General features: G+C 32.3%; 1 protein-coding gene across 1 annotated transcript in view; it reads right to left on the reverse strand.

The window, feature by feature from the left end:
• Window positions 1–19,770, reverse strand: part of LOC143057374 (uncharacterized) — a 57,024-nt gene that overhangs the window by 25,001 nt on the left and 12,253 nt on the right. Inside the window, exons 5-8 of the mRNA XM_076230678.1 lie at window positions 15,343–15,651; window positions 10,434–10,730; window positions 2,717–3,016; window positions 256–552 (exon numbers count right to left, since the gene is read on the reverse strand). Coding sequence (XP_076086793.1) covers window positions 256–552; window positions 2,717–3,016; window positions 10,434–10,730; window positions 15,343–15,651 — 1,203 coding nt within the window. The remainder of the gene's footprint in view (window positions 1–255; window positions 553–2,716; window positions 3,017–10,433; window positions 10,731–15,342; window positions 15,652–19,770) is intronic.

The raw sequence follows: 19,770 nt of genomic DNA on the forward strand, positions 1-19,770 counted from the left end.
AAGTTGTTATTCGATGCTACATTAGTGGGTACAAAATATAAAACGTTTTAGAGCAAAGAAAAAAAATAAAACCTTAAAGGATGCAAAGTGAGATCTCTTAAAATTAAAACCGATACACATAAACCATGTATACGGTGAACAACTTAATTTGAAAGTGGTAAAAAAAAATAAAAAAATCCGGATGGTGTCAATCTATATAAATTTGTCACGTTAAACGATTGATTGATTGAAAATAAAAATTAAAGCTTTCCAAACCTAGTCTCAGTGTCTGCTTGGTTTTAGACTCCGAATAATGGCTTTTTGCATCTTTATAAACAGAACGCAGTTTAAATTCATAATATGTTTGAGGTAGCAGATTTCGAAGAGTGTACATGCGTCGTCCATCTTCCTCTTTCAAAACATCTTTAGAAAGGATTGTTCCGGTAGACCAGTCCTTTGTTCGTTGAGGTCGATGAGCAATCTCATACGATAGACAGTCGTCTTGGTCATTTATATACCATTCAATGATCATTGAACAATCAGTGCATTCACCTATGTCAAATTGTCTGGGAGCTGTAAATGGAAAAATGAAAATGTTATGAATCTATCTGGATATCTTTTAGTTATTCAGAATTAGACGAGAATGATTGCGGTTTATGCCAATTAATTAAGCAAATAATACAGACAACGTCGTGTTCAATGACAAATTACAAACACACATTCTCCTTAAAGGATCATCGGTTCCTTCTTGTATCGTGAAATAAGCTTAAATCGTATGAATAGTGATTAATCATCAACTGAGCGCAGATTAGTAAATTTATCAGGTTTATTCTAAAATATTACTAAAAGTTGTATTCGGTGATATTACCGTAAGAAACATGCGGTCGAATTTCTGGCACGTCAACTTTGATAGTATAGCGGTTATCGGTTCCTACATGAATCGTGACAGAAACTTTAAAACATATAAATAGTGATATATCATTAACCGAGCGCAGATTGGTAAATTTGTCAGGTGTATTCTAGAATATTACTAAAAGTCTTATTCGATGATATTACCGTAAGAAAAATGAGGTCGAACTTTTGACTCCGTCAAATTTCATATTATATCAGTTATCTTTGGGTTAAAAACATTGATACATTAGTTGCACTTGTTTGACTAATTTTCCTTTTTTTTTTTTAATTAGTAGCTGACTGCTGTACCTATAATTGGTCTTTTGTACCTATCATACATGTCTGTTTTGTTCACGCATCGTTGTAAATATAACGGAATTTGATGCGACTGTCATACAAGTGAGAGGTTTAGCGCTTTAAAACCAGGTTCAATCCACAATATGCATGTTCTACATTTAAAAATGCATGTTTCTAGTCAGGATTATGACAGTTCTTGTCTATTCGTTTGGTGTCTTTTGTCATTTGATTTTGCCATTTGATTAGAAACTTTCCGTTTTGAATTTTCTTCTGAGTTCAATATTTTTGTGATTTTACTTTCTACTTTACAAATGCATAACTGCATTTCTTGTATCGTGAAATACAATATTGATTCGGCATTAGTTAACATGAAAGTCTCGAAATTAATAAATTTACAGAACGCTTTCTCGTCAAGATTTACTATATGATGTGAAGTTCGAAATGCAAAGACATTATTTTCAATCATTTTGATTAAACATATTTAAAAGACCACACGGACAGGTATTGTAAAATTTTATATCACGTTTTATACATGTTATACTAGGAGTCCTTCAAGTTTAACAGTTCTTTATTAACGATTTTTTTTTAGGTCAAATGGAGACAACTTCAAAAATGGTCTGTGATATTTAGTCGACTTGGCTTCTGAATTTACGCTGCGAGGGTAAGTTGCTTGACCCATTTGTTTACATATTGGTTGTCATACATGACCATGAGTAACGGTACATTTGAGCGGTTTCGCCGATTTTACGTGTATGTTAATTGTTCTATGACTCGATAGGACTTTTATGTTATACAATATTGATTCGATGTATCAACCTATTCCAAATGGTAAAAAAAAACCAGCACTTTTCTTTGAAAAGAGAATGTTTCCATGTCTGCTTTCAATTTGTAAATATCTGACTTCTGCGTCTCTTTGTGCATCACCAGCATCGAATGTATAGTAAAAGATTAGATTGTATATCTTTTTTCATGTTGTTTCTTTCTGAAGATTTATTTGGATAAGTACAATTGCTAATACAATTTTGATATCTGTCAGTGTTGTTAGTTGATTAGTGCTCTTCATTAAATCATCTTTCCTTTCAATTTGTACATATCCCCAAAACATTCACAAGAATCGACATACTCAAGCGCTCCCCGGGGATAAAGCTAAATGAAATATGCAAAATCATATGCCGTTTGGTTTCATTTGCTGCAGATCTGTCATGATTCTCTATTTCTGTATTTCAGTGAATTTTCAATTAATAATTCCGTTATGAATCAGTTATTGTAGTGTGATGTAAATTTTTTTTTAAACAACGTTGTTATTCGATGCTACATCTGTGGGTACAAAATATGAAACGTTTAAGAGCTTAGAAAACAAAAATAATTAAAACGTTAAACGGTACAATGTAAATCTCTTAAATGTTAAGCCGATATACATGTATGGTGAACAACTGACATATCTTAATTTGAAACTACTAGAAAACAAAATAATCTGGATGGTAATACATATAAATTTGTCACGTTAAACGATCAAATAGTTGGAAATACATATAAAAGCTTTCACTACCTAGTTTCAGTGTCTGCTTGGTTTTAGACTCCGAATAATGGCTTTTGGCATCTTTATAAACAGAACGCAGTTTCAATTCATAATATGTTTCAGGTAGCAGATTTTGAAGTGTGTACATGCGTCGTCCATTGTCTCCTTGCTCTACATCTTTAGAAGAAAATGTCCTTACAGGCAGGTTATCTGATCCTTGAGGAGGTCGATGATCAAGCTCATACGATAGGCACTCGTCTTGGACATCAATAAACCATTCAATGGTTATTGAACAATCAGTGCATTCAACTATGTCAAATCTTCTAGGAGCTGTAAATTGAAAAATGAAAATTCATCAATCTTCCTGGATATTTTTAGTTATTCAGAGAAAGAGGAGAATGACCTAAGTAGAATAATGCCAAACAATTAAGCGAAAAAATATAGATAACGTCGTTATCAATGTAACTTACAAGCAAACAATCACACGTTCTTCTAAAGGATCACCAGTTCCTACATGTATTGTGAAACAAGCTTCACATCGTATAAAAAGTAATCACCAACCGAGCGCATATTGGTAAATATATCAGGTTTATTCTTAAATATTTCTTAAAACTGTATTCGGTGATATTACAGTAAGAAACAGGAGGTTGAACTTCTGACACCGTCAAATTGGATATTATAGCGGTTATCTTGGGGTAAGTATCATTGATACATTTTTTGCATTTGTTGGAATAATTTTCTTTTTTTTTTATTCGTCGCTATAGTACAAATGCACTACTCTATGGCAATGTAAAATGGAAGATGTGTCAGAGCAGTCAAGACTAAATTTAAAAGTCAAGACTGAGTCGAGATAAATCGAGACTGGTCGAGAATCTGTCTAGACCTTATTCAGACTATGCCAAGCTAATCAAATACTCAATCAGACTTATTAAGTCAAGTTGAGGCCAAAGTCGAGTACAGAAAATTACTGTCGAGATTATGTCGAGTCTAGTCAAGTGAAACGAGTGTGTAGTGTAGGACAAGCTTAAAATCGTACAAATAGTGAATACACACCTGATATCAGATTAGTAATTTTCGCAAGTCTTATTGTAAAAATATTTTTAAAAATTGTAGTCGGTGATGTCACGGAAAAAAATGGCGAAATTCTCGTACCATCAAATGTGGTATTATAGCGGTATTTTTGGGGTTAAAAACATTGATAGTCGTACTAGTGTAAATGCCTTTCGTTTCGTTATTGTGAAGCTACAAGTTTTGCACTTTACAATTGCATTATTTTTTCATTAAAGTCTAGAAAAAATTATTTAGTTACATATCACTCTCTTTGCAAGAATTAACTATATGATGTTGTTCTCCAAATGCAAAGACATTATATTCAATCAAACACACTAAAACTATTTAAAGTTCTGTAAAGACCATACATACATAGATTTAACATCACGATTTATACTAGTTGTCCTTCAGAAAACAAGTTTAATGGTTTCGTATTAACCATTGTGTTTATATCAAAGGGAGACCGCTTCACAAATGATCGGGTAAAATTAGTCGACTTGGCGTGTGAATTTAAGCTGCACTGGTAAGTAGGTCGACCCATTTGTTAGCTAGCATCTTGGTCTCCAAACACGACATTTAATCAAGGTGTATTTGAACGGTTTTTCATGATATTACGTGTGCGTTTATTATAATTTTGAGTTGATATGATTTGTACGTTATCCAAAAAGGTATTTATTAGACCGTGGAATTATTATATTGACAACAACTGCAACAAACCGACTTCAAACGTTTAAAGTGTGATGCCGCAAAATCGTTCATTATCGGTTCATTTATTTGACATATCGATGATTAAGATTATACAACGAAATAACATCAAAAACGTAACATCTTAAGAAATATCAAAAGCTATCCGTTCTATAAACAAAGGAAAATCGGCAGATTACCGTGGTTCACCAATAAAGCATTTCATCTACGCAGGATCTAATACAGAGAAACTTCTCGTTCTGCTCGTGCAATGCATATTCAAACATGGGAACATATCAGAAATACACAAGATGGGCCTTTTCACATCAGTTTTAAAAACAGAGGAACAAGGCAGTAAGCTATCAACTACGGATGGATTACTGTGCTGCAAGTCATAGGAAAGATCACAGAGACTATCATCAAAGAACGTACAAATGACCGCGTCCTGGAAACACCAAACAAAAAGCAAAGAGGTTTTACAGCAGGGTCATCGGCACTGAAATCAGCTTTACCAATAGAAGAATCAAAAGACAACAATATAACTCCCTACCTTGTACTCCTAGATGAAAAATCAGCTTTTGATACAGTTATACATGCTTTGGAGGGTATTCTTGGCAGGGACTGATGATGTACATTGGGGGCTGATTAAAGACATACACAAACACGCCAAAAGTGTATTCAAATGGGAAGGAAATAACTCTCAAACATTTCAAGTTAACCAAGGAATTAGACAAGGAGGTACATGTATACTCAGCACTAACCTGTATAAACTATACATCAATCAACTTATCAATGTGTACGAAACAACTGGAGCTGGCTTTAAAATAGGAAATATCAGCGTTAATAGTACAGCATGTGTAGACGATATCGCACTAATTAGTCAAGATTCTGACCAAGCACAAATACTCATTAATATGGCTTATGACTATTTATATATGGAAGCTACGAACTACAACCAAAAAAACGTGTAGTCTTGGAACATCTCCCACAATTAGCGACAACAGGAAATAAACAACCAGACCTTTAAAATGATACCAAATATGATATGCCACCAATTGAGAATGCCACACATCTAGGATTCATTAGAACTACATCACTCAAGGGTAACATGAGAGCAAATGATGGAAGAAAACATAAAAAGCCAGACAAAGTACTTATAGTCTGCTTGGTGAAGGATTCCATAGCAACAACGGTCTTGACGTAGAGACAATGGTGCACCTGTAAAAAATGTACATCTCTCCAGTATTACTATATTGATTAGAGCTTCTAATTCCAACAGCAAGCTAACTAACGATTCTTGAAAACTTCCAGAAGTAACTTCTAAAGCAAATACTTTCTCTTACAATATGTTTAGCAGACATAACTGTTAACATCCTAGCAGGATTACTAGCCATTGAGGCACAGTTGCATATCCGAGCATTATGCCTATTTAACAACATCTGCAACCAGCCGGACGACAGTGTGGAAAAATCACTTGCAAAACGCCAACTACTTGTAAAAAATGATGAAATTTTAGCTGGTTCATTGCTATTTAGCATATGCCACGAAAGTATGACCTGTAGGAGGCAAGGTTGTATTTGAACCACCCACTTAAAAAGACCGTTTGGACCTCAACTATCAAGAAGACAATATACAATCACTGGAATAGTTTAAGATAATTTTATTAACAGTCGTCACATATGTGGAGTTAGAAATGAACATGAGGTTACGAAAGCTCTTACAAATGTCCCCCTATTTTTCCCTCATAACATTCGAATTCAACGTGATTCATGAACTCATTGAAGTATACAAATGAAAAAAAAAATATAACATTGATTTACATCTTTAATATGTCCATTTCAAGTCAAAAACTAACAAACATGTCTTTTATTTCTTTCCCTGCACTTCCGGCACTTCCGGACCGTAATGGGAAACAATCTAATCTAAAGCATGTCAATGTTTCAATGTTTCGAAATGACGTGTGTATCATTTATTTATAAAGATGGCATTGGTGCAACCCGTTAATGTACATTTATTCTTGGAAAGCGCATGAATACCAATATTTTTTTATCTTGTTTTTAAAATAAATACAACACCTTTAAAATTAACAAGTAAGTCCGTTTTTTGTGTAAGCATGGGTGGATTGTCACTTCTGTTATTTGCTTTAGAACAGGGCATATTTTAAGAAAGAAACATCTGTTTCAGGAAATATATCATCTGTATCAACCAAATACAATTTTATTTTCATTCATTATTGTAGTTCTTTGGGGTGTGCAGGGATCTTGAAGTTGAATGTTCACACACCATCTTTAATTATTATCCGTTGCCATGTTAACCAGTATACCGGTTCGGAGACACCAGTAATTCAAAGTTTACATGTTATAAGGGATGATCAAAACTAATTCTAGGTATAAATACTACGTGTTACAATGTAAAACATGCTTAAAAATAACCTGAAATATGTTGACCAAATAGCAGATCTGAATAGGAATGTTTTTTTTTAAATCAGGATGCTGTCATTATGTAACAAAATTTCAGGTTAAACGACCATTTAATTGAAAAGGTAAATCTTAATCTTTCTCTAGTACCAATGTCTGTTTGGTCGTATACTCCGAATAATGACATTTACAATTCTTATGAACAGAACGCAGTTTACACTTAAAATATGTTTCAGGTTGCAGATTTTGAAGTTTGTACATGCGTCTTTCCCTTTTAAAGTATCTTCAGAAAAACTCCAAGGAAAATTCAAAACGGAAAGTCCCTTTACAATTAGTGAAATCAAAAGCTCAAACACATCAACCAGTGGAAATCAACTGTCATATTCCTGACTTGGTACAGGCATTTCCTTATGAAGAAACTGGTGGTTAAGATATGATTTAAAAGCAAGCTAAACCTCTCACTTGTATGACAGTTGCATAACATTCAATTATATTGACAACAATGTGTGAACAAAATAAACAGACATAATAGGTAAAAATGGCAGAAAAAGGGGTACACCAGTCAACCTTGTGTATTAATCTCAATCACTATAACAACAAAAAACAAATATGTCAACACAAAAATAAATGACATATAGACAAAACACATACGCAAAAATGAAACACAAGAATACAAAAAATGAGCAAAGCACAACAATACAATGGCGGGATGTACAAGTACCAAGCAACGCATAAAGGATCACCATAAATTGACCACACAGTAAATGTTTAAAATTAACAAAGACAAAGGAAAAAAACACTATAACACGTCATGAAGATGATAAACAACGCCAGTAACTATAATCTGAATCAAGACCATCATGCGTTGTTTGTTAAGTTGATACGGAATATTTATCAACAAGGTCTTGGTATCTTCTGATAAACCTTTTTAGAAAAAGGACGAGACGTTCTTTGACATAACTCTAGTTCTTAAACACTCTGCTCAGACACTGGTGACAGATGAGAATGTTCCGACAGACCATTAGTTTTTTCTTGAGGTCCACCAGCAGTGACATCGACCCAGTGGTGTAAATAGTTATCAAAGGTACCAGGATTATAATTTAGTACGCCAGACGCGCGTTTTGTCTACATAATACAATAAACCATTCATAAAAAGAAACCAATTTATATTGGAAGGTTTACCTATAAATCAGAATCACTATCAAATAAACTTTTATATAAGTCTCTGATAAATAAAAAAGTTGAACCAGCTATTGGACCCAAAAAATGGCTGCGTATATTTATATCAAAACAATGTAAATAATTTTTTATTCAGATGATTTTAAAAGAAAATAAGCTTAAAATTTTTAGATATTCTACCTACAAAGAAACTTTTATGCAGGTGAAAAATTGTAAACAATAGTTCTTGTATTTTTTGTACACTAGAAGAATAAAATAGATGAAGTTTTAAAGAATAGTAAAATAAAGTTCAAGATAAAAATAAGACACTTGGTATTTGGATATAAAACTTCTGACGAAGAATATTTTGACTTTAACTACTTTTAAACAATTATTGGTTTCAATTTACAAAGCCTATTACTTATCTGATCAAAAGACAAAAAATGTCAACGTTTTCTCAATTTTTCTCAATGAGTTCAAAAGAAGAGTATGTTTGAAAATTAAAAGTAATTTTTTAGCAACTATTCGAAAACATATGAATAGTCATACTAAGTGATATTATTTATTCTAACATGAGGTCCTTCAAACGCTTTGAGTATACACCCGTGGTACAATATGAATAACTTGTCAGGGCTGTTCCAATCGTACTCCCACGTAATATGCTTTTTTATGAATGAAATACCCGACGTCATAGAACGAAGACGTAAGAATATGTGCATTTTACGGGAAAATACACGCTTGCCAAAACAAAAATCATCATAACAAGGAAACGTAAACAAACAATGCTAAATGTGGTATAAGCCGATTTTTTTAAAAACATATAAAACATTATAAGTAAATTATAATTTAAATTCACCCAAAACGATCTAAATACGTTATTGTAAAAACGTTAAGCATGTCACTAATTCAGTTTGCTCCGTTCCTTACGCCAATTTAATAGTGCGTTTATTTATGGGAATGGCAATTATTTGCCTCCACCTAGAGCGCTTCGATGCAAAATAATATCCGTATTTGTCCTATTAGAATCGCAATAATTCATGGGGGCTTGAATATATTGTGATTTTACCACGGGTTGTCCGTTTACGCCGAAATTTTAAAAATATTTCTCATAAAGGGCCAACCCGTGGTAAAATCACGATATATTCCACCCCCCATGAATTATTTCCTAAATATAGCCTATTTTTGATATACAAATGTAATATGTATTTTACAACTATTCACTACCTTGAGTGATTAGTGGATTGTAGCAGGGAACATCAGGAGGAGCTTGGACTTCTGAAGGATATTGTAATATTTGAAATAAATATTTAATTATGATTTTTTTTAAATAAACCATTCAATAGAAATGGAACAATCAGTGCATTCAACCATGGCAAAATATAAATAGATAAATTAAAAATCTCTTCAAACTACCTAGAAATCTAGAAAGAATGATCTCAAATGGTTAATTCTATACAATTAGTCGAACAATGCAGTCAACGTCATGTTAAATGAAAAGGATGATAGAACAAGCACACATTTTTTAAGAACCATCGATTCGAAGATTTATATTGAGACAAGCTTTAACATGTTTAAATCGTACAAATAGTGATATAGCAGATTTGCAAACGAATTTAAAGTTGTATTCGGTGATATCAAATGGTAAAAAGAGAAAACTTTTGGTACCGCAAAATGTGATATTTTAGCTGTATTATTCGGGTTTATAACCATGGTAGTTGTACTAGTTTCAATGTCTGACTTCATACTATCATTTTTATGCCCCACCTACGATAGTAGAGGGGCATTATGTTTTCTGGTCTGTGCGTCCGTTCGTCCGTCCGTCTGTCTGTCCGTTCGTTTGTTCGTCTGTTCGTTCGTCCGTCTGTCTCGCTTCAGGTTAAAGTTTTTGGTCAAGGTAGTTTTTGATGAAGTTGAAGTCCAATCAACTTGAAACTTAGTACACATGTTCCCTATGATATTATCTTTCTAATTGTAATGCCTAATTATATTTTTTATCCAATTTCGTGGTCCATTGAACATGGAAATAATAGTGTGAGTGGGGCATCCGTGTACTTTGGACACATTCTTGTTGTACTTTACAATATCATTACTTTACATGAACGCCTAGAAGTTACATGATAAAGATACAGCAAACTCTTTTGGACATACTTTACGACATAGTGATTCCGTTATTAAGCAGTTATTGTAGTGGGATTAACAACAACAAACAAATAAATAAAAAAAAAAACATTGTTGAATGCTTTATCTATGGGGGTTAAATATAACACGTTTGAGAGCATAGAACTTCCAAGTACTTACAACAGTAAATAGGACAATGTAAAATCGTAAAGCATGTTTAAATAAAAAATTACTAACAAATCCGGATGGTGTCGTTCTATAAAATTGTTTCAGGTTGAACAACCATTTAATTCAAAAGGAATATCCAAATATTTACCTACCTTGTATCAATGTCTGTTTGGTCAAAGACTCCGAAAAATTGCTTTTGACATGGTTACAAACAGAACGCAGTTTACATTCATAATATGTTTCAGGTACTAGATTTTGAAGTTGATACTTGCGTTGTTCATCTTCCCCTTTCAATACATCTTCATGATAGAATGTTCTGACAGACCAGTCATTTGTTCCTTGAGGTCGATGATCAAGTTCATACGATAGGCACTCGTCTGGGACATCAATAGACCATTCAATGGTTATTGAACAATCAGTGCATTCAACTATGTCAAATTTTCTAGGAGCTTTAAAAAGATACATAAAAAGTCACTAATCTTCCTAGAAATGATGAGAGAATAACGTTGCAGTATTATATTGACAATAACTCCAACAATCCGACTTCAAACGTTTAAAGTTTGATGCCGCAGAATCGTTCAGTATCTGTTAATTAATTCGACATGTCAAAATTAAGATCTGAGGAACCTCGTCATTGATCATACTTAAGAATGAACCGGAAGAACCGGATGTGTACTTAATTTTTATGTAAATGACAAAAACGACCACGTCACTAAATCGCAAATATAAAATGTTCTACTGATTACGCAGGGTCAAAACAAATAAAAAAACGACAAGAAGACCTCGCGACTGTGTTCACAAAACATACATGCATGATGAGATAACATACTCGCATTGCATGAACATTTCAGTTTATTTACACTAAATGTTAACCCTTAAGGATGTTCGCTTCTTTATTTTAAAGAGATATATGCCATTGAATTTTTGGCGAAACATTATTCTCTCCAGGTTTTTCTTACATTCAACATTTGTACTTTTTCCTTTCAAAAACAATGAAAAAATAACAAGGATGTTATAAGATACTCAAATATTGCCTTTTAAACTATATGTAATAACATTATGATTTTTTTTTAATATAAAAAACGAAAGAAACGAACATCCTTAAGGTTGTTTTACATAAGAGGGCCACTGGATATACATGCATAGATACAGTCTTTGCTTGATAATCATCCATGTCTTATGAAAAGAAAACACATAAGATGTCATTTAGACATTTATTATTAATTGTTTACTGAATGTCAAGTGCAAAAATATTTGTTCCTTAATATCTAGTCAATGGTTGTCTTATTTTTAAAGGATTAAACATAAACACATAACAAAGCAGAACATAATTGTATCTTCTTTCGTATTGCAATTAATTTTAATGTGTTCTAGTGTTAAATATAGACCGATATGTTTTAGATCTTTTCGTGTTGAAGGCCCCACTTTGACTTTCAGATGAAGAACTGCAATACACGCGGTGTTCCTTTGCTTTTTATGTTTTTAGAGTGCATATACTGATCTTTAATCGCGGATGAATATCCGATATCCTTTTTTCTCTATTGACTTATTTTCTTCAGAAGTCATGGGGGTTGGAATGTGCTAATGTTCGTCAGAGTTCCTGTTAATATACAATGCTTCCAAGATGGTATACTTAGAGTTGTTTTGCTTTACAAATAGTATGTTTGTATTTTTGCAATCAATTATTTAATATCCGACTTTTGTGTTTTGTTGTTCATCACCGTCGTCGAAGAAAATAGAGCAGATTGGATTGTATCACTTTGTTTAGTTACTTATGACTGAAAATATGTTGGTATAAGGGTACTTGTTAATAAAAACTACAATATCTCTCAGTTTGGTTTGCTGAAGAGTGCTCATCTTATAAGTATTTTTCATTTCATTTGGTCATATCTATTAAACCAACCGACATACCCAGACGCTCCCTTGTAAATGAATGTCCATAACATGTGCGAAATTAAATGACATTTGTTTTAATTGCTTGTTCGTTATTCTGTTATAAAGCTTTTGACTAATTGACAATATTTTTAATATTAGAATACATTCAATTACTAAATCTAAAAAAAGGATATAGTTACGATACTATTGTCGGATCATTAAAGATCGCATATTTTGGCGTTAATATAGATTCACTTATAGGGTCTTTGCACCGGAACTAAACACATTTATTCAAAAACCAGTTGTTAGCATGACACGGGTTATGTTTTCTCATATATGTTATGATGGTATGATACTAAACCCCTAACGAGAAGGATTGTGCCTGATATTCATATGATGAAATCATAATCTATCAATCAGTTTAATTGAAGTCTGGAGCTGGCATGTCAGTTAACTGCTAGTAGTCTGTTGTTATTTATGTATTATTGTCATTTTGTTTATTTTCTTTGATTACATCTTCCGACATCAGACTCGGACTTCTCTTGAACTGAATTTTAATGTGCGTATTGTTATGCGTTTACTTTTTTACTTTGGCCAGAGGTATAGGGGAGGGTTGAGATGTTTAACCCCGCCGCATTTTTGCGCCTTTGTTAGTTTTCTCGTGGGATTTTGTCTGATGTTTGGTCCGTTTCTGTGTGTGTTACATTGTATTGTTGTGTCGTTGTTTTCCTCTTATATTTAATGCGTTTCCCTCAGTTTTAGTTTGTTACCCCGCTTTTGTTTTTTGTCCATGGATTTATGAGTTTGAACAGCGGTATACTACTGTTGCCTTTATTTAGTCTTGTATTATTTTTATTTTTAGTTTCTTGTGTACAATTTGGAGTTTAGTATAGCGTTCATTATAACTGAAGTAGTATATATTTGTTTAGGGGCCAGCTGAAGGAAGCCTCCGGTTGCGGGAATTTATCGCTACATTGAAGACCTGTTGGTGACCTTCTGCTGTTGTCTTTTCTATGGTCGGGTTGTCGTTTCTTTGACACATTCCCCATTTTCATTCTCAATTTTATCAATAAAAAAACTGATGTTGTAAATAGATAAATAAAAAGTAGTAAAACTTTGAAGTTTTGTAGTTATTGAAGAAAGGAGATAATGAAATACTGGAGTAAGTTCCATACAATTAGTCGAATAAAACCGATAATATCATATTCCATGAAATGTTTTGATAGGACAAAGAAAGTCTACTTACAGATCATCGGTTCCAACATACATAGTAACACAAGCTTGAAATTGTATAAAGAGTAACAAATCATCACTATGTACACTACCAAGAATTAACTCACAATTCTCTTGTACTAATATCCGCTCATGTACATCAACACTAAACGGCTACATGATAAAATTGTAATCTTGAACTTTTGATAAATTCATTTACTTACATTTTGTTCGGTAATTTTTGTTTTCAGTACTGATGTTTGCTACTGTGACAGTTCTAATTGCTTAGTATTGTGCCAGTCATCAGTTTCCAATACTGCAACAGCACTGATATTAGCAGTACTGTAACAGTACTTGTTTTTCAGTATTATTTCAGTACTATTGCTAGACTCATTTATGACAGTAATTATTCAATACTTACTTCTGATTGTTGGTCCTGATTGGAATTTCATCTTGTTGAAGTCACTTTTGTTGTGAAGTTTTTTTCGTTTGTTTGTAAGTTTAATTTTAATAACTCTTTTCATAATGATAAGAAATAAAGAGATTGTTTTATGATTGAAAATAAGACAACCATTGACTAGATATACACTATTAAAATGTTGATATTAAGTATTCTTTTGTTAACTCTTATATACCAATGTTAATATATTGGGCGTGGTTTACAATATTTCAGTAAATTTTGTATTGAGTATTTGTTGCAAAACAGAATAGCACCTGTAGGGTTATGAAACATCATATTGGAGTGCTATATAAACTTTGTTACCTCCAACATTATAGTCATACAACTATGAAATACAATATGTTATGGTATTGATAATTCATTTTTCGTTGTTTGATCATGCGTGGTTTCACTTTCACTTTTCACTTCCTTTGGCCTTTGTTAGTATTGTGTGTTTTTATTCAATTTTAGTTAATTGTTTTTGGAGTTTAGTTTGATGTCCATTTTTACTGAACTAGTACGCATTATGTTAAGGGGCCATCTGAGAAACTCCTCCGGGTGCAGGGTTTTTCTCGCTGCGTTGAAGACCTATTGATGACATTCGTCTGTTGTCTGCCCTTTGGTCGGGTTTTATCTCGTTGACATATTTCCCATTTACATTCTCAAGTAAACATAACGTCATCATTAAACGAACTCCAAAATAAATTGACTCTAACATAACAGTCACACACGTTGAACTACTTTACACAATTAAAATGAAAAAAAAATATCACCAATTGAGGAAAATGAAATATTTAATACTCTATTCAATCAAAACAATATTTTGTTCAAGAAAAAATACATTACAAAATTTCATTCCGGGTACAAGACTCGAATCACGCTTTATACATAAATATATTTTATCGTTATGACTTTCTTATCCAACTACTTTACGATGAAGGCATTTCGCGAGGTGGTACATGTATTACAAAAAAAGTAAAATTAAGATATTTACACATAATTCCTAAATCTTAGTTGTGTAAAATGTCTAATATTTATGATTGAGTATGCCCTCATACCAATTGCATAACTAACCTGTAACAAGTGTATACACAATTAAATCATATGTAACTCTTGTTAACTTTTTGGTTTCCTCAATGTACATGTGAACCGTTTGGATATAATAAATTGTAAAATGTAAAATAGACAGTCTTTTCAACAGAAATGGTTTTAGTTAGAGTATTAGTAGTGCATTCAACTACTTCTTATAAATTCTCTAATACTGTCAAAATAGGTCTAATTTATTACGTTTTTCTGTTTGTCTTTTTCATTTTTAGCCATGGCGTTGTCAGTTTGTTTTAGATTTATGAGTTTGACTGTCCCTTTGGTATCTTTCGTCCCTCTTTTATTACGCGTGAGGGTAATCAATTAAAGTTGTTTTCAACTTGCCTATATTTCTGATTGCATTCTCAAAAAAAAAACATATTTTGGTTTAACTGGTACTTTAAGGTATTTCTGACTTTCTTATTAAGGATATAAAAAATAAACAAAAATACCTGATCTGTCTGGTACATTTAAGTTAACACACAATTCTGCACTTTCCATTGTATCAATTTCCGCATCTGATAGCATCGTAGACATAAGTTTGTTTATTTCGGAACGAAGTTCATGAACATTTCCTAGGACCTGTTTTGCTATTTCTGCATACATGTTGAGGTCATCGATTGAAATAGCTTTAATTCTGATATTCATGTCCTCTGTTCCGGTTAATCTCAGTTTATCTATAGCTTCAAAAACCTTTGTTTTATCCCATGAAGTCGGAATGTCAAGTTGCATGAAAACCGGTATAAGGATTCTCTTGTTGTCTGAAACATCAGAGTAAAAACGAATCAATAATTTTCTATATATCGTGTTGATTTACAAGACATTTATAGAATCTAATACATTATTTTATCTAATACATGTAGGATATTTAATATTTATAGTGTAATACCTTAAGGTCAAGGATCAGTAAATAAACTAGTCCATAGATTTTTTTATAACTTAGAACTCAATTAGATATTGAAAATATACATCAGAAAATGTTAAAAAAAAATTATATGTCACCGACTTCGTTTTCAAGAAAAATCCATTTTTAAAATGGTCCGAGAGGGTACTAATTTACATTGAATATATAAGGGTAAATCTATATTTTTCTTCTACAATTTTCGGTTTCTAGTATAAATCACGAGAACCGCTCCATAGAATTTTTTTTAAATTAATATTTTTTTCCTCTTTGTCTTACGAATTAGGTGATGTTAAAAACAAATATGGTCATCGACTTCGTTTTCCCTGTAGAAGCGACGCAAACCCAACATTTTGACAAAAAAAAAACATAAAAATTCGTGACGTCGTAATTTTTATTATATATAACGTCAAGTTATCATGCTTATAATTTCCAACGTTCTTCGTGTTGATTGTGCACGATGATTATGTGTTTCGTATTGATAGATTCTTTTTATCATAAGAGTCTGGATAATTATCATAAATTTTTATTTAGTATTACCAATATTCTTTATTCTTTATATTTAAGCACCTCATTATACACTTTTTCTTTTTTTTCTTTTTTGCATTTTATTCTGCAATTTTTGCCCATTATTCTGTATTCCGTAAACCCCAATCAGACCCTCTTTTATGGAACATTTTAAAAAGAAATTATACGTTGTAAAAATGTGATACAAGTATGTTCATTATCAATACACATACATTGTATCTAAAACAATTACTAATTCCGACAAAAATACGTTGTAAGTACATGAACGCAAAAATGGTAAAATCTTAAAAATAGAAATCATCAGAGTTACTGTATACATGTTGACGCAATAACAGATGTAATTGAAGCTATATTTTTTATGCCCCCTCAACTACCCCTGTACATCTGTCCGTCCGTCATTCCGTCTGACCGCCTGTCCTTCCGTCCGTCCGTCCCCCTTGATAGTTTATAGTTTTTCCGCAAAACATCTAGTTTGAATCCTTGAACGTACTTTGCTGTCTGCATGTGGTGAGGGTTTTGATCTTTATTGATATTTGCTCAATTGAGAGATAGTTGAACTTTGTCATTTTTGGGTAACCAATCATAAATATCTTAGACTATCTTGTAAGTCATCTGTTTACACTTTTTAAAACTCCATTCCGATATATAATTTGGCCACTTTTGAAAAAAAAACGGGTTTTTTAGCACCGAAACATGTAAAAGCTTGTGTTTTGGTACTATATCAAGACAGAACGTGTTTTGTCCATATACTGCTGCTTAACATCGCATATATTAACAAACATTATATCAATGATTCTACAAATTCTTGAAAGAGTGTCGTGTGGTTTTTTATACATCCTCAAGTTAACAAGTAAAACACGCAGACAAACTGTCATCTTTGTTAATATCTTATTTGTTCTGTATAAAATTTATTGTATACAAGTCTACATAAACGTTTTAAAAAGTTTACTAAATGGTTATTGTTTCATAAGTGTACATATGTATGCTCGAAGTATATATTGAATCAGTACAAGATACACAACATGCGACAAATAAAGGGGGGGGGTAGTAATGACAGGAAACTAAATTAAACTAAGGCTTTGATGAATGTAAACTTTAATAAAACTGGAAGTTACATAAGGGGAACAGGAAAATAAGAATATATTGCATCACTTACAACAACCTTTACTTGACCAGTGATTTTTTATTCATTACTGACCAGAAACACCGAGATAATCCAACGATTTTTGAGGGTCCGGCAATGAAGTGTGGACCTAAATGTTCCTTATCTCAGAATATAGTGCTTATTCTGTAAAATCTTCAAATAACGATTTTGTAAAATTCTGTACATGGTCTACACTATTATATTAAATATTTATTTTATTTTCCGTTGTTATTCTTTATAATTTTGCAAACTTTTTTATTCAATTTTGACATTCGCCAGTATTCCTTATTCTGCAACTCCTTTTGAGATCTAATTATATGTGACAATAAATTATTGTGCTTTTCTCTCTAAATTTTGCTTTCTCTCAAGACATTTGTAGTCTTTGTAGTACAGTGTATTTTCCAGAAAATACATCCTGTAAAAACATTTCCGAGGAAACCAAATTAACGGAGGTTGAGACATATGACATAAAAACAGATGTACATATTTATGTTTACAACCCCCCACCCCTAACCGAAAAAAAAACAAGAAAAAAACAATCGCACACAGGCTGAGACATGACTTGGTTATATTGTGTTTTGTTATTTAGTCCATCTACACAAATGAGGGGGACCTTAAATGGGACTCCGGGATCGGGTGTTTTTCAACACGGGATTTCAGGATTGAGCCTTTATGGATCCGGCTATTCTTTTTTCGAATTTCGGTATGGCAGGATTGAAATTTCTATAAATTCGGGACCTCGGGATTTCATGTTTTTAAGTCCGGGATTTCGGGATCATGACCCCTGCAGCCCCCACCCCACCCCCGTCAAATTTTTCAATTATTTTTTTATTCAACCATCTTTTGTGAAAATTTTAAGTTTCGGTATAGACTAAATTATAAAATGCACCAACTCCTGTCAATTAAACACTCATTCTTATATTTCTTCCAATAAAATATTGTAATTTAAATGTTCACCCCCCCCCCCTAAAATCATGTTGTCCCCTGTGTTTTTTTGAAAACTAAATCATTCAAATAATATCCAAATTAATTAATCTGGCGTCCGATTCTCACATATATGATATATTATTTAATTAACTTGCCCCCAATTTGTCTTTTTATATTATAACTATAGCATGTAATAAAATTTTGCAAATTTTTAGAGAAAAAAAAATTGTCCCCAGGGGTGATTTCCCTCCTGTTACCACTGTTTTTTTTTTACCTGTGGAAACGTTTACAAGACCAAGAGTTATTTTCCCATTATGTAATGCGAAGAGCATCATTCCCTGAATGTATTAGTACAAATAAATAGTTGGAAAGGCGACCATGTTTGAAAATTCAAGCCCATCCAAGGTAAGAATTTATAGAAAAATACTTATTGGTGTTCTATCCTGTTATAGCCTTTTTCTACACTTTCTGAGAATATTTTTAAGTGTGCACCACAACATTAAGTGTGTTTTTATATCATCTTTTTAACAGTTCTATGTCACAGGAAATACACTTACATTTAATGTGATAAAAAGGACAAAAACTATCGCGTAATTCCTTTCTGTTACGTTCTGTCATGTTACCTGATCAAAAGTAACAGCATAACCATCATCAGTAATACAGGAAGGATGTTCAAGGCGAGTTCACTGAAGAATCGAACAGTTAATTTACTATATGCCAACCATTTCATTTAATATAAGTTATCACCACCATATCAAATAAATTTAAAAATAATGTACAGTATATTGAATAAATAAATAGGTTTTTTGCTTTTGATAACAGCAGAGAACATTGTGCAATTCTAGTATAGTAGATAGTAACAGAAAGGAATTTATTTTAGAATTTTTCATTACCTAGGCAGATTTTTCATCTTGCAAATACAGTGTCAAAGGATAAATGACATTGTTTGCTGTTATCCTCCGATTGTGACCAATCTAAAATGATTTATTTTTCTTAAACTTTAAAATAAAGCAGAAAAATCCTTTCTGTTACCAACTCTGTCCTGTTACCGTTGTCCTGTTACTCAAGATTCTTTCATGTTACCGACATATCTGACTATATTTAAGTATATTTCTAAACCTTTTGTATTGCAAATGCTAAAATCAATAATTGGCATTTGATAAACTATTGCAGGATATACTAGTAAACCACAAATTGTGTCTTAAACTTATTCCTTATTCCCATTAGAAACTTTTTAAAATTGATTCACTTTGATAACAGGAAAGAACTGGATTTTTTTTGTTCCATTTTTTAAATTGCCATTGTTTCCTTATTAAACAATTATTTGAATTACAGACAACAGTTCCTATATCTCCAATGTGTGTTCTTCGATTTGTGCTA

Source organism: Mytilus galloprovincialis, chromosome 13 (genome assembly GCF_965363235.1).
Source record: "Mytilus galloprovincialis chromosome 13, xbMytGall1.hap1.1, whole genome shotgun sequence".
Lineage (NCBI taxonomy): Eukaryota > Metazoa > Mollusca > Bivalvia > Mytilida > Mytilidae > Mytilus > Mytilus galloprovincialis.